The sequence below is a fragment of the Sorex araneus genome, chromosome 8, assembly GCF_027595985.1.
Source record: "Sorex araneus isolate mSorAra2 chromosome 8, mSorAra2.pri, whole genome shotgun sequence".
NCBI classification, from domain to species: domain Eukaryota; kingdom Metazoa; phylum Chordata; class Mammalia; order Eulipotyphla; family Soricidae; genus Sorex; species Sorex araneus.
In genome coordinates, this window is record NC_073309.1 from 32,800,799 (window position 1) to 32,814,158 (window position 13,360).

Here is a 13,360-nt window from a genome sequence, read left to right on the forward strand (position 1 = left end):
CCTTCTCTTAAATCTTTCCCTTTATGACTTTTATCTGCTTTTTTTGATTCTCGTCCTACATTTTCTTACATACATACACTGTGTGTATAGACTGTCTGACTAATCCTCACCAAAAACATTTAGAGATGTTAAATTTAGTTACTAGATTAAGATTAATTTATTCAAACCTCACAGCTAGTGAATAAATTAGTCCAGTTCAGAGTTTTCGTTTACATAGATTGGAATTTCACTGAAGAATAGTACTTTTACCTTACAAACACATTTTAAAAAATACCTTACAAATGCCTGGTAACTTTACACTGCAGAATAGTTTCTTATTTTTTGCTTCACTGATCCTTTCCAGAACTGCTCCAAGTTCAGCACATTTAACCTATTGTAATACTTGAAATGAGATCTAACGCAGTAGGTTACTATAACAGAATGAAAAAATTTATCATGGGAAACAATTAGAAACTTTGTTATCATATGATTCCTAATCCAATGCTCTTTTTATCAGACTAGGAATTGGTCATGAATTTGTCTATCTTACATTAAATAAGCACATTGCAGTTCCATTTTTGAAAGAATAGACATGTGCCAATTTAAAATATTTTATCTAATAATACATTGCTGATAAAGTGTATTAATCATGTTTTTTAATTTTTGGGGAGGAGGTCACATCTGATGATGCTCAGGGGTTACTTCTGGCTCTGCACTCAGGAATTACTCCTCTTGATGCTTGTGGGACCATATGGGATGCTGGGATCACACCCAGGTCTGCTGCACGCAAGGCAAACATCCTACCCACTGTACTATCAGTCCATACCTTATTTTTAATTAAATATTAATGTGCACACACTAGTCTATGTGAAAATCAACTTATATAGATTTTCACTGCCAAATGTAATGAATAGATGTAAGGTACATGGAGGAAAACATAGGCATAAATCTCCATGACATTGAAGCTAGAGGTATCTTTAAGGACAAACACTGACCAAGAAAGTGTGAACAGTGCTACAATAAACACAGGAATGCAGTTGTCATTTCTGCATTGTAATTTTGGGCCTTTGGGATATACTCCAAGGACTGAAATTGCTGACTCAAGGCAAAGCCCAGTTCCTAGTTTTTTGAGGATGACCATATTGTCTTCCAAAAAGAATGAACCAAGACAGCATTTCCACCAGCAGTGAATAAGTATCCCTTTACCCACATCCTTGCCAACATGTGTTGTTGTTCATTTTGATGTATGCCAGTCTCTGTGATGTAAGGTAATATCTCATTGTTTTGATTTGTACTTTTAAAATATTCCTTTTGGCTATTTATGTTTCTTTGAGGAAGTTTCTGTGCATCTAGGGGGTTATTGCTCCCTATGAATTTCAGTAGTGTTTGATATACTTTGAAAAATGTTATGGGTGATCTTATAAGAACAGTACTAAATCTGAATAATGCTTTGGGGGAATGTTGCTTTATTGAGGATATTAATGCTCCCAATCCGTGAGAAGGGAATATGTTCCTATTTCTTCTGTCCTGTTTTATTTACTTAAGTAGTGTTTTCTAGTTTTTCTTTGTGTAGTTCATTCATCCCTGTAGTTAAGTTGATTCTTAAGGTTGGTTTTTCTGGTTCATGATTGTTAACAGAATTCTTAAGAATTTTATTTTATTATTTTCTATTTCATTATTTCCACATAGGAAAGACAGAATTTTTCATATTAATTTTTTTAGCCTGCCACTTCACAAATCTACTGTTTCTAGGAACATTTTTTGTATAGTCTTAAGGGTATACTGATGTATTGTCATGTCATCTGCAAATAATGAGAGCATAATTCCTTCCTTTCTGGTTGTTCTTAGTATCTTTTTCTTGCTTAATTTTTAAGGCAAGCATTTTCAATACTGTATTGAATAGAAGGGGTGAAAGTGTACAGCCCGTCTTCTGCCTAATTTTAGGGGACAGGCTTTTCATTTTTTTCCATTGAGTGTAATGAGTACTTTCGACTTCTGGTAAATATCTTTTGGCTATGTTAAAAACAGTTTCCTCAATTTCTGTTTTATTGATAATCATGTTGAATCATGAGTGGGTGTTGAATCTTGTTTAATGCTTTCTCTGCATCCAGTGATATGATCATATGACTTTTGCATGTGTTAAACCATCCTTGCATTCCTAGAATGAATCCCACTGGTCATGGTTTTGATCTTTATGATGAGTTGTTGAATTTGATTTGCCAGTATTTTATGCAGGATATTTGCATCTATGTTCATCAGGGCTATTGACCTGTAATTCACTCTTTTGTGCTGTCTGCCTGTTTTTAGTATCAGGATAATGTTTGCTTCATAGAAACTGTTAGGGAGTGTTTCTGTTTCTTCAGTTTCCTGAAAGAGCCTGCAAAGGATTGGTAGTAGGTCTTTAAAGGTTTGAAAGAAGTCACTAATGAATCCATTTGGACCTCAGATTTGTTTTTTGGGAGATTTTTGATTACCATTTTCATTTCCTCTAATAGTGATAGGCCTTTTCAGGTGTTATCTTGAAAGTGTTATCTTCTTGGTTCACCTTCAGAGATTATTGGAGTCTAAGAAATCATCAGTTTCTTCTGGGTTCTTTCATTTCATGCCATAAAGATTTTCAAAGATATTCCTTTGCCTCTCTTTGGTATCTGTTATGAATGTCTCCCCATTTTTTCTAATTCATCTAATTAAGGCTTTCTTTGTCTTTCTTTGTGAATCTTACTATTGGTTTATCAATTGTTTTAATTTTTTTCAAGAACTAACTCTTGATTTTCATTAATCTTTTTGATTATTTAAAAAAAAACAGTTCATTAATTCCTACTTTTTTAAAAGTTTTATAATTTTATTCCTCCTGCCTACTTTGGCCTCCTTTTGTTCGTCTTTCTCCCATTTCTTAAGATGTATGATTAGGTAATTTATGCAGGCCCTTTTCTCACTTCTTAATAAATGCTTGCATAGGTATAGATTTTCCTCTTAACACCACTTTTGCTGTGTTTACCTCATATCACAGGACCCACAAGTTCTGGTAGCATGTGTCTTCATTCTTGTTTGTTTCTGGGAATCTTTATTTTCTCTCTGATCTACTAATTGTTCAGAAATGAGCAATTTAATTTCTAGGTGTTTGAGTTACGTCTCTATTTCTGTTCGTGATTAACTTTTATCTCCAGAGTATTATGCTCTAAAAAGAAAGTTGATTTCTCTCCTCTTGACTTTTTGGAGGTATGTTTTGTGTCTGAGCATATCTTGGAGTATGCCCCATGTGCATTGAAGAAGATTGTGTATTAGGCTTTTAAGGGATGAGACCACTATATATCTACTTAGCCCCTCTCTTCCATTTCTTCCTTCAGATTGAATATGTCCTTCTGAAGGACATATCTCATTGAAGGCAAAATATCTCTTGAGTTTTAGTCTAGTTGATCTATCAAGTTGTGATAGTGCAGTGTTGAAGTCTCCAACTATTGATGTCTCCAAGTCTATTAGCATTATGATTTAAGAATTTTGCTGGGGCCAGAGCGATAGCACAGCGGGTAGGGCATTTGCCTTGCACACGGCCGACCCGGGTTCGATCCCTGGCATCCCATATGGTCCCCCAAGCACCGCGAGGAGTAATTCCTGAGTGCAAAGCCAGGAGTAACCCCTGAGCATCGCTGGGTGTGATCCAAAAAGCCCAGAAAACAAAAAAAAAGAATTTTGCTGGTCCCTCACTAGGTGTATATCTGTTTAGGACTGTGAATTCTTCCTAATGTACATTTCCCTTGATCAACTCTGGGAACATCTCATGATGGTTTCTTTGACTAAAGCTTCTTATTCAAAATTGCCTTCTTGGCTCTTTAGAATCCCGGTCTTATTTTATTCCTCTTGAATTAATCCCAAAGTTCTCTTATCTGGTACTCTTTTTTTTTTTAAGCTGTTTTTCCATCTTCCTTTGTTGTATGGAAATTTTCTGCATCTCCTCTTGGAGCTCACTGATTCTGTCCTCAGCTACTGTTACTGTGTTGCTGAGACTGTCCAGTGAGTATTTTCATTTCACCTACCAATTTTTTTCATCAAACAAGATACTTATTTAAAAGATGTGAGGGGAGAGAGAATACAGGCTTCTCTAGAGTGGAAATAAGCCAGCAAAGAAACAGAGACAAGGGAGATGTGTTCAAGAAGAAAAACTAACTTGAAGAACAAGCCAATTTCACTTAACAAATTCCTTAGTCCTGTCTTTTTTTTTTTAATTTTTCTCATCTATACTCTCAGATGCTCCTATGTTTTATTAGCTATTAATTTCATTGTTTCTCTGAACTCATTAAAATATTCTCAACATGCAGCTCTAAGATCCTTTTCCAGAAAGGTTTTATAGCTAGTTAGTGGTGATTGAGACTCATGACTATTAGTTCATTGAATGTGGGATTTCTGCACTGTTTTCCCATTGAATCTGTTGTAGACTAGTTGTGAGCCTCTCCAATTCATCTTTTGCACCCCTCTACTTCCTGGGAGCACTCTGGATGGACCAGCTCATTGAGTTCTCTTGTTCCCTGTTGAACCTGATAAATGGAGTCAGATTGTTCCATCTACTGGGTCAAATGCAGGGTACAAAGAAGGAAGGAGCCTTATGGTCCATAGAGCCAGGACTCACTCTGCTGTGGTGTGCCCCTGCCTCACCTGTGTAAAAGCTTTCTTCGTTTTAAATGCTTTATTTCACTCTTACAAATGCATAAATTGGGGCTGGAGCAATAGCACATCGGGTAGGGTGTTTGCCTTGCAGGAGGCCAACCCGGGTTCGATTCCCAGCATCCCATACGGTCCCCTGAGCACCACCAGGGGTGATTCCTGAGTGCAGATCCAGGAGTAACCCCTGTGCATCGCCAGGTGTGACCGAAAAAAAAGCAAAAAAACAAAAAAAGCATTGTAAAAAACTAAAGCACACCAAGGATCGCGTGCACTCGTGGGCTCTCCGGGCGGCTCTGTCTCACCGCCCGCGTTCAGTGCTCTGGAACCGCTGTGTGTGGACTGGATCGGGACGGCCATTGGCTAAGGACAGGCGAAGGAAGAACGAGGACCAAGCTGGTTGCTGATTAGTTACCGTTTATTCAATCTTACATTTTTCTCATCTCCCGCACTCCCAGCTCTGGCCTCTCTCTGGATCAACTGCAGCCTCTCTCCATCTCTCTCCTCCCTTTTCCCTCTCTTGCCCTTGCCCCTAGGTTACACACTGCTAGGTATCAAAATCAACATAATAAAGCCCTTCCTGAGGGCTGTCAGGTTTAAAGGGAACACAACATAGGGGCATTCCAAAGCCCTTCCTGACTGCCAAGTAGGCAAAATATCTCTTGAGAGTTTTTTCTCCTCTCCCCATTCCAAACACTCATTAACATCTTAATACTAGTTATTTTTGCATGGACTTAGCAAGAGATACATTGAGGTTTGCAAGGCAGCTCTCCTGACAACATCTTGCCACAGGCTCAGACCACAGCACTCAGGCCAGATTAATCACTCCTAACCCTAGCAGGGTCCAAATCTAGTTATCACTGTTTGGATCATGACAACATTTGTCCATGATCAAGTTCTTAACTTATAGTTAAGCATTAGGCACTTTGGCCAGGCCCATCTCGATGCCAGGGTAGCACACAACTCACTGCTTGCCCTGGGTCCGTCTTGTCCCTCCTCGGTACCCTGCTTTTGGGGGTGCTAGGAAGTAAGGGCAGCTGAGGCTGAGGTAGAGAGAACAGATGCCCAGGAGGAAAATATCATGTAGAGTCAATTGACTCCCAGGTTACAAAAGCATAACATTTGCTAAGTCTTCCTGTGTCCATACAAAAAGGACATTGCTCTGAATAAACTATGCAAAGGACTCAAGGAGAAGAGAAAAACATTATTTACAAGTCAACAGAACACTAAGAAAGAAGCTACAAATAAACAAAGAGGAATAGAGCACTGTAATGGGAGTAACCCAATAAATCTAAACTACCTGAGGCTATGTTATCCTACAATGCATAAATTAATGAATATAACCTAAACATTTCTGCTTTTTACAGGATGGAAATTTTTCTATGAGTGCTGTACTTGAAAAACCTGACAATATGATGGTGGTTGGACAATCAGCATTTGCAGACTTTGGTAAGACTTTTTTATCTTTGAAATTATTTCACTCTCTCACCCAGCATATTAATTTCCTATATCAGAAAATTATTTCATTGTCTTTGGAACTATGATAGATTTTGAAGATGTCTGGTTTTTTCTGTATTATATATGCCATGTGATCATTGTCATAAAATTGGAGTCAGTTTTGTTGGCTTGTGTTGGCGCTGGTATTGGTGGTGGTGATTATAGTTAGTGCTCAGAGTTGCATGCCTTTGTGGGGTCATTTTCAACCTTATGTGAAGCAGTGTTCTGGATCAGAATCAGGTCCTCATGTGAGGTAGCACTCAACCTTTGTAGCACAGCCTTGGTCCCCAAATAACGTGTTCTTTATGATGAATATATATAAATTGTAATTTTAAGTTATAGAAACTGTTTTTGCAACAGTAAAATACAAAATAAGGAAGTCTGCTGGGGCTTTTCTAGAGATGTACCAGGTAATGATTATTAAATTTCTTAAAGAAATTTAAAAAATCTCTTGATCTGACTATATTTTTTATTGTATCTTAATTCGAAAATCTAGTAATATCTATTATGAATTGGCTACAACATATGAACTTCTGTTTTTATAAGATCAGTAAATTAAATCTGCATTGTTTAGGAGACTCTGAATCACATATGGCTCTTTTTCCTTGCTTGTCAGGGTTATTATTGAAAATACTTTGACATTAAATATGAAAGTGATTTGTATGCACCACCTAAGAGTTTAGAGTTCACACATACCCTGTTTTTCATTATTTTGCCAACAACACTTCAGCCTATAACCCAAAATGTAGGTAACATGCTCCTTCATACATAGGCCTCTTTTTCCTCATTTGTCATATGAGGATCATAGTCAACTCATCCTCACAAAGCACGGTGTCCCACACAGAGTAAAAACAGAAGAAATTTTGTATACTTTCAGCTTTATCTGGTGTTATTCTTATTGCTTACTACTCTACTAAAAATTTATTTTCAGTGTCATGAATCCTAAGGCGGTGGATTGGCACCTTTTCCCACCAATTTTGGTTCTTTACATTGAATATTACATAGGTTTTTTTTTTTTTAGAAACTTATTTTCTGTCAACCTTATTTTCATTTCCTGTTTGCGTCTAGAGCAACTTAAGGCAACTCGGTGATGGTTCCAGCCCATTCAGTGGCCTGAGCTGCAGACCAGTCTTCCACAGAAGCATAGATTTTTTTTTTAATTTTTAAATTTTTTTCACAAAGTTGTTCACAATAATTGATAACATTCATATTTCAATACCAATCCCGCCACCATTATACCTTTCTACCATCATTTTTTTCAAAGTTTCCCACCACCACTCAAGCAGGCAGATGCAAGATAGTTTATTTTGTATGGGGCTGGAGTGATAGCACAGCAGGTAGGGCATTTGCCTGGCACACGGTCAACCCAGGTTCAATTTCTCTGTCCCTCTTGGGCAAGCTACCAAGACTATCCTGCCTGCACAGCAGAACCTGGCAAGCTACTTGTGCATATTCGATATGCCACAAACAATAACATATGTTATATATGTCTGTATATGTTACTGGTGCCCACTCGAGCAAATCAGTGAACAACGGGACAACAGTGCTACAGACTGCTTGTTTATTGCATAGATTTTTGGTGTCTTAATAGTCTTTCGTGCAAATCATCAAGTCATATAGAGCAGAAAATTTTTATTTTATTTTATACCTACTGATATATCTACTGATTAACCTGATTAACTATTGATGATAATTTCCATATAGGAAATTTAAACATATAGTTTAAAAATATATGTACAATTCTTTATATATGTGTAATTAAATGATTATAATTTCTCAGTGGGCTTATAGACATTCCTTGACCCCCGGTTGAGAAGTTCCGAGTTACTTATTTTAGGGTTATGCATTTTGTATGATAAGATCACTTGCTTTTAACAAAATCTTTGCTACTTTCATATAAATATTTTTAAGTTGTGCTAATTAGATTTTACAGCTTAGTATTTATTAAATATTCCCAAGAATTGGGTCTATTGAATTAAGAAGCCTAACAATAAAGATTAAGAATGAAGTTCAGCGGTAGAATGAATGCCTTACATCTATGTAGTACTGTATTTAATCTCAAGTACCACTAAAAACAGAAGAAAAAGACAGAAGAATCACAGCTATATTTCTCCCCAAATATTTCTACACTTTAAGTAGCCTTTCAGTAAACTCTGAATGAACATTCCACAATTTCTTCTTGAAAGTCCAGGTACCTTAGTATTATCACAAAAATAAGCCTCCTAATTAGCCTAGAAATGCAAATAGCATTAACTAAGCATATTTATATGCTCATACATTTTCATGTGCAAGAGTAGGCTTATGATCAGAAACCAACCTTCATCTTCTTTTTCTCTCTCTCCCTTTGAATTAAGCCATTGAAGTGATTTAGAGTATGATATCAAAAACGAGCCATTCATAACTGATTTCTTCTAGATCCTCTAATTTCATGATGTGTGTAGGGCAAACACCCTACATTGCTGGCCCTGGGTTAATCCCCGGCACCCCATATGGACCCCAAGTCCCACTAGGAATGACCTGAACACAGAGTAAGCTCTGTCTGAGCAGTCCAAAAACCTAGGGGGCAGGGTGAGGGGAGCACAGTGTAGTTTGGGAAACAAAAGACAGTATCCAAAAAAAAGAGTAAACAACACCACAATGATAGGAGAAGCCACACCTTTTCTCTGTTAATTATTAAATTAAAGCATTCGACTTTTTCTAAAAGATGTAGTCAAAGTACTGTAGCAATATCAGTCACTCTAGGCTGAGAAAAGTCAGAAGTCTCATGGAAGAGGTGGTATTTTATTTATTTATTTATTTATTTATTTATTTATTTATTTATTTATTTATTTTTATCACCATGTGGAAAGTTACAAAGTTCTCAGGTTTATGTCTCAGTTATACCGTATTCAAACACCATCCCTTCACCAGTGCCCATATTCCACCACCAAGAGGTGGTATTTTAGACTGGACTTAGAAGCAGTTATAAAGTTTTGTTTATAAAGTAAAGAGAAAGTAAAGTGAAATTTATCAGTTACACAGGCGGGGTGGGGGGCTGGGGATGTGGGGGGCGGGGTGGAGCTATACTGTGATTCTTGGTGGTGGAATATGTGCACTGGTGAAGGAATGGTTGTTCTAGCATTGTATAACTGAGACTTAAACCTGAAACCTTTGTAACTTTTCCACATGGTGATTCAATAAAAGAAAAAAAGTAAAATAAAATGTATTCAAAGTATAAAAAAAATAAAGTTTTGTTTATAATATGTGGAGGTATGAAACCAGCATGTAGTTTGTAACTAAAATACAAACCACTTTGATCAAAATTTAATTTAAAACGCTGACACATGTAACAGTGGACTGTGAGCACATTGGATTACCAAATGAATAACAGATGAACAGATGATAATTTTAATCTGTGAAATAAAAATAAAAACAGAGCAGCTTTTTGTTACATTAGCTTCAAAAATTAAATTTTGACTAAGTCCTCTGGTATAATAGGGTAAAAGGAAGGTCTTCTTGGACATAAGAATTCAGAGAAAGATTATGAGAATCTCATATGTTTATATCTGTAAAGGTGTATTTTAAGATTTTAAAAACTGAATTTTAGATTTGGAGACAGGTCAGGCCATGAGGTGGTAAAAGTATAAATTGACTATATCAGTAAATGAGGTGACAGGTGTCTGAAACTACAAAGGATTTTTCTTAATATCTCTAAATAGCTAAAAGAATTATTTTTTTCTTCTGTCAGTCTTAACCGAGCTAATCAAGAGAGAAAGCTGGTTTGTATATTAAGATACTTTGGAGAAGGCTTTGGAGTCATCACATTAATTATGCTAGTAAGGCAGCAAAACCAGAACATTCAGGAAACCTGTGATCAAGAATAATGTCAAAAGAATTTTGAACATTTTCCAAGAGCTAAGAGGAAAAGACTGCTAAGAAGGGATAAAGAAGAAACAAAGGAGTTACTAAAATTGGTCAGAAAACATTGCCAAACCTTAAAATGTCATGCTGGATGATGACCAAAGAAAGATTTTGGATTTACTGGTTAGTGGAGCACTGCTCCAAAAAGTTGCCTACATTTTCAGAGCTCTTTGGCAATCTTTGAATACAGAAATTAGCTAATCTATGTCACATATTACTAGTTACTGTTAAATGAAGTACTTGGTCTTGACCTCATGCATAAGAGATCTGCATCACATAAATTCCTCCAACAGTTTAAGCAATCGCTAGAAAACATTTTTTGTGTGTCTCATTCTACCATTTTTAAGCTCTATGTTGGAGTTTGTTTTTTTTTGTTTTTAGGTAAGATAAGAATTTGAATTCTAGAATTTTTACAAATAAAATGGCATCTCTTTATTAAAGTATATAGTTTGAAAAAAAGAAAAAGTACTTTTTCCATCAAAAAATTACGTAAAACCCTCTTGATATTAGGTAAAGTGGTCAGTAACATGAAAAAACTGAATGCACACTATTCACAAAAGTCAAATCAAAGTGGATTAAAGACCTCACTATTATACCTGAATTCATTCATAAATTATATCAGGTAAAATTTAGGCAAAACTTTTATTAATTCAAACCTTGAGCAATGACATTCAATGATTCAGTGCCATTGTCCGAGCAAATGGAAGCAAATATAAACAAATGGAACTACATCAAATTAAGAATCTTTACCACTACAAAAGAAATGATGTTAAGCCAGAAGTCTGGAGTTGTAATCATTGGACAAGTCTTAAGGCAATGCTTTGGCCCAGTGGGTCAGCTTCTCCCAGAGAGAGGTTGTCACGTCCTCAAAATTATAAGCTTCAGTCTAGCTGTTTTAGCTTTCGTAGCCACAGACAATCTGTCTAAATTTAGGGAGAAACAGAGAAAGGGTGAAATTGCAAAAAGCATAACAGCATATTGCTATGAGCAGTATACAAAAACCCTCTTCACGTAAAGTTTAAATTCTATGGGAGGAAAGGCAACAAGAAGTTAGTAAAGTTTTGAGGAAATAATATAGTACTTTAATAAAAGACTATTTGCTGTAGCTGAGTGGAAATCATATTTCACCCAAGATTTGAACAAAGTTACAGGAAATCCTAAAAAGATTTAGTCCATACAGAGGGAATACTGTAAACAAAAAGCAACAATAAGCAAGTTCGAGGGTCTTGGACATTTTGGGATAAGATAAGTATCTTGAATTTCAGTCTTAGTATGCTGGAGCTCCAAGGAAACTTGTTGAGAGACACGTCACTTCAACAGAAAAACAGACTGTAATGATTGAGGGAAAGGCAGTTACTAAGAAATGAAGAGAAGTGATGCTATTTAAGATCTTTTGGAAACAATTGAAAGAATTTGCCAGACTGAATGTTGAAGGAACAAAAAAGAATAAATCTTTTTCTGTCCTGTACATAAGTATACATAAGTAAAATTGCTGGGTTATATGGCAGCTCAATTTTAAGTTTATAGAGAACCTTCCATACTGTTTTCCATAGAGATAAAACCAAAAAACGTTCCCACCGGCAGTGGATGAGAGTTCCCTTTTTACCCTTTTCATCACATCTGCCAGCACAGACTGTTCCCATTATTTTTAATATGTACCATTGTCATTGGTGGGAAATGATATCTCTTGCTGTCTTGATTTGGATTTCCTTAATAATATGTGATGATGGGCATTTTTTATGTGCCCCTGTGCCATCCTTTGGTCTTCCTAAGAGAAGTCCCTGTTCATTTCCTTTTCCCATTTTTGTTGGAGCTTTTGTATATTTTGTTGCTGATTTTTGTGAGTACTTTGTATATCCTGGGTATCAACCCTACATATTGTTGATAGCAAATAATTTCTCCTATTCATTTACCCGTCTTTTAGTTAATATCCATGTTTCTTTTGCCATGCAGAAATTCTTTAATTCATTGCACCTCCTTTTGTTTATTTTTATTCTGTCACCATTCCAAGTGGCATTTTATTGTTGACACTTTTTTTTTGAATCACAACAAGATACAGTTACAAAGCTTTCATGTTTGAGTTTCAGTCATACAATGATGGAACATCCATCCCTCCACCAGTACACATTTTCCACCAACAATATCCCTAGTATCCCTCCCCATCCTACCCCTCCCCCTGCCTCTATGGCAGACAATTTCCCCCATACTCTCTCTCTACTTTTGGGCATTATGGTTTGCAGTACAGATACTGAGAGGATATTACCTCTGGTCTTTAATCTACTTTCAGCACACATCTCACATCCCAAACTATCCCTCCAAACTATTCCTTCTCTATTCCAGCTGCCTTCTCCCCCAGCTCATGAGGCAGTCTACCAACTATGGAGCAATATTCCTGGTCCTGTCTTTACTGTCCTTGGGTGTCAGTCTCATGTTATTTTATATTCCACAAATGAGTGCAGTCATTCTATGTCTGTCCCTCTCTTTCTGACTCATTTGTTGAAGATACCTTTAATGTCAAAGAACCAACTATGAATAACTTGGTATCTCATGATGCTCTATTAAAATAAAATTTGGAAAAAATAATTTACAATTAAAAAGAAAAAAAACTAAAAAAAAAAGATAAAAGTAAAGTCAAAGAAAAAGAATAATAAAGGATAATTTCTAGGGAACCAAAGAGATAATATAGCATATAGGGCGTTTGCCTTGCTTGCAGCCAACCTAGTTTGATCCCCAGCATCCCATGGGATATATGGTCTCCCAGCACTGCAAGACTGATCCCTGAATCCAGAGCCAGGAGGAGTAATCCCTAAGCACAGAGTCAGGAGCAATGCCTGAGTATAACCAGGTCTGGCCCAAATACATATAAAAAAAAAAACTCATAGATTTTGTGTTTAAGCAACTTGCTAGGTTGTTCGTAGAACATCTATGAAGTTAGAAAGGGGAAGAAAGAAAAACTTTGGGATTTTCTTAAATGGTTCTGTTTTGGGTATGCTAAGTTTGAGATGTCTCTAAAATGAGATTGAAGTGGGAAAGATAAGCTCTGGAGAAGCATAGCATTGGGTATTAGTATGTCCTTGTTAAATGCCTTTTGAAAATATGGATAATGGGTAAATGAAATGGTACTTACACTATCTTTCTTCCTAAAACTTTAACTGTAACTACATTCTAATCACACTGACTTCTTTAAGGCTCATAAGACAAGACAAGCACAGTCCCCAGAGGATTTTTTATCCATTTCTCTGCATAGGATATTTTTCTTTTCAATAACCCTTTGTCTCACTTGCCCACTACATTTCACTCTTGCTCAAATTTCACCCTCTCCAAGAGA

At 36.4% G+C, this 13,360-nt stretch overlaps 1 protein-coding gene across 1 annotated transcript in view; it reads left to right on the forward strand.

Moving 5' to 3' along the window:
* The window catches only part of ITFG1 (integrin alpha FG-GAP repeat containing 1), a 202,308-nt gene that overhangs the window by 86,336 nt on the left and 102,612 nt on the right, over positions 1 to 13,360 (forward strand). The window contains exon 8 of the mRNA XM_004600970.3: positions 6,003 to 6,084. Within this exon, the coding sequence (XP_004601027.3) occupies positions 6,003 to 6,084 (82 nt within the window). The remainder of the gene's footprint in view (positions 1 to 6,002; positions 6,085 to 13,360) is intronic.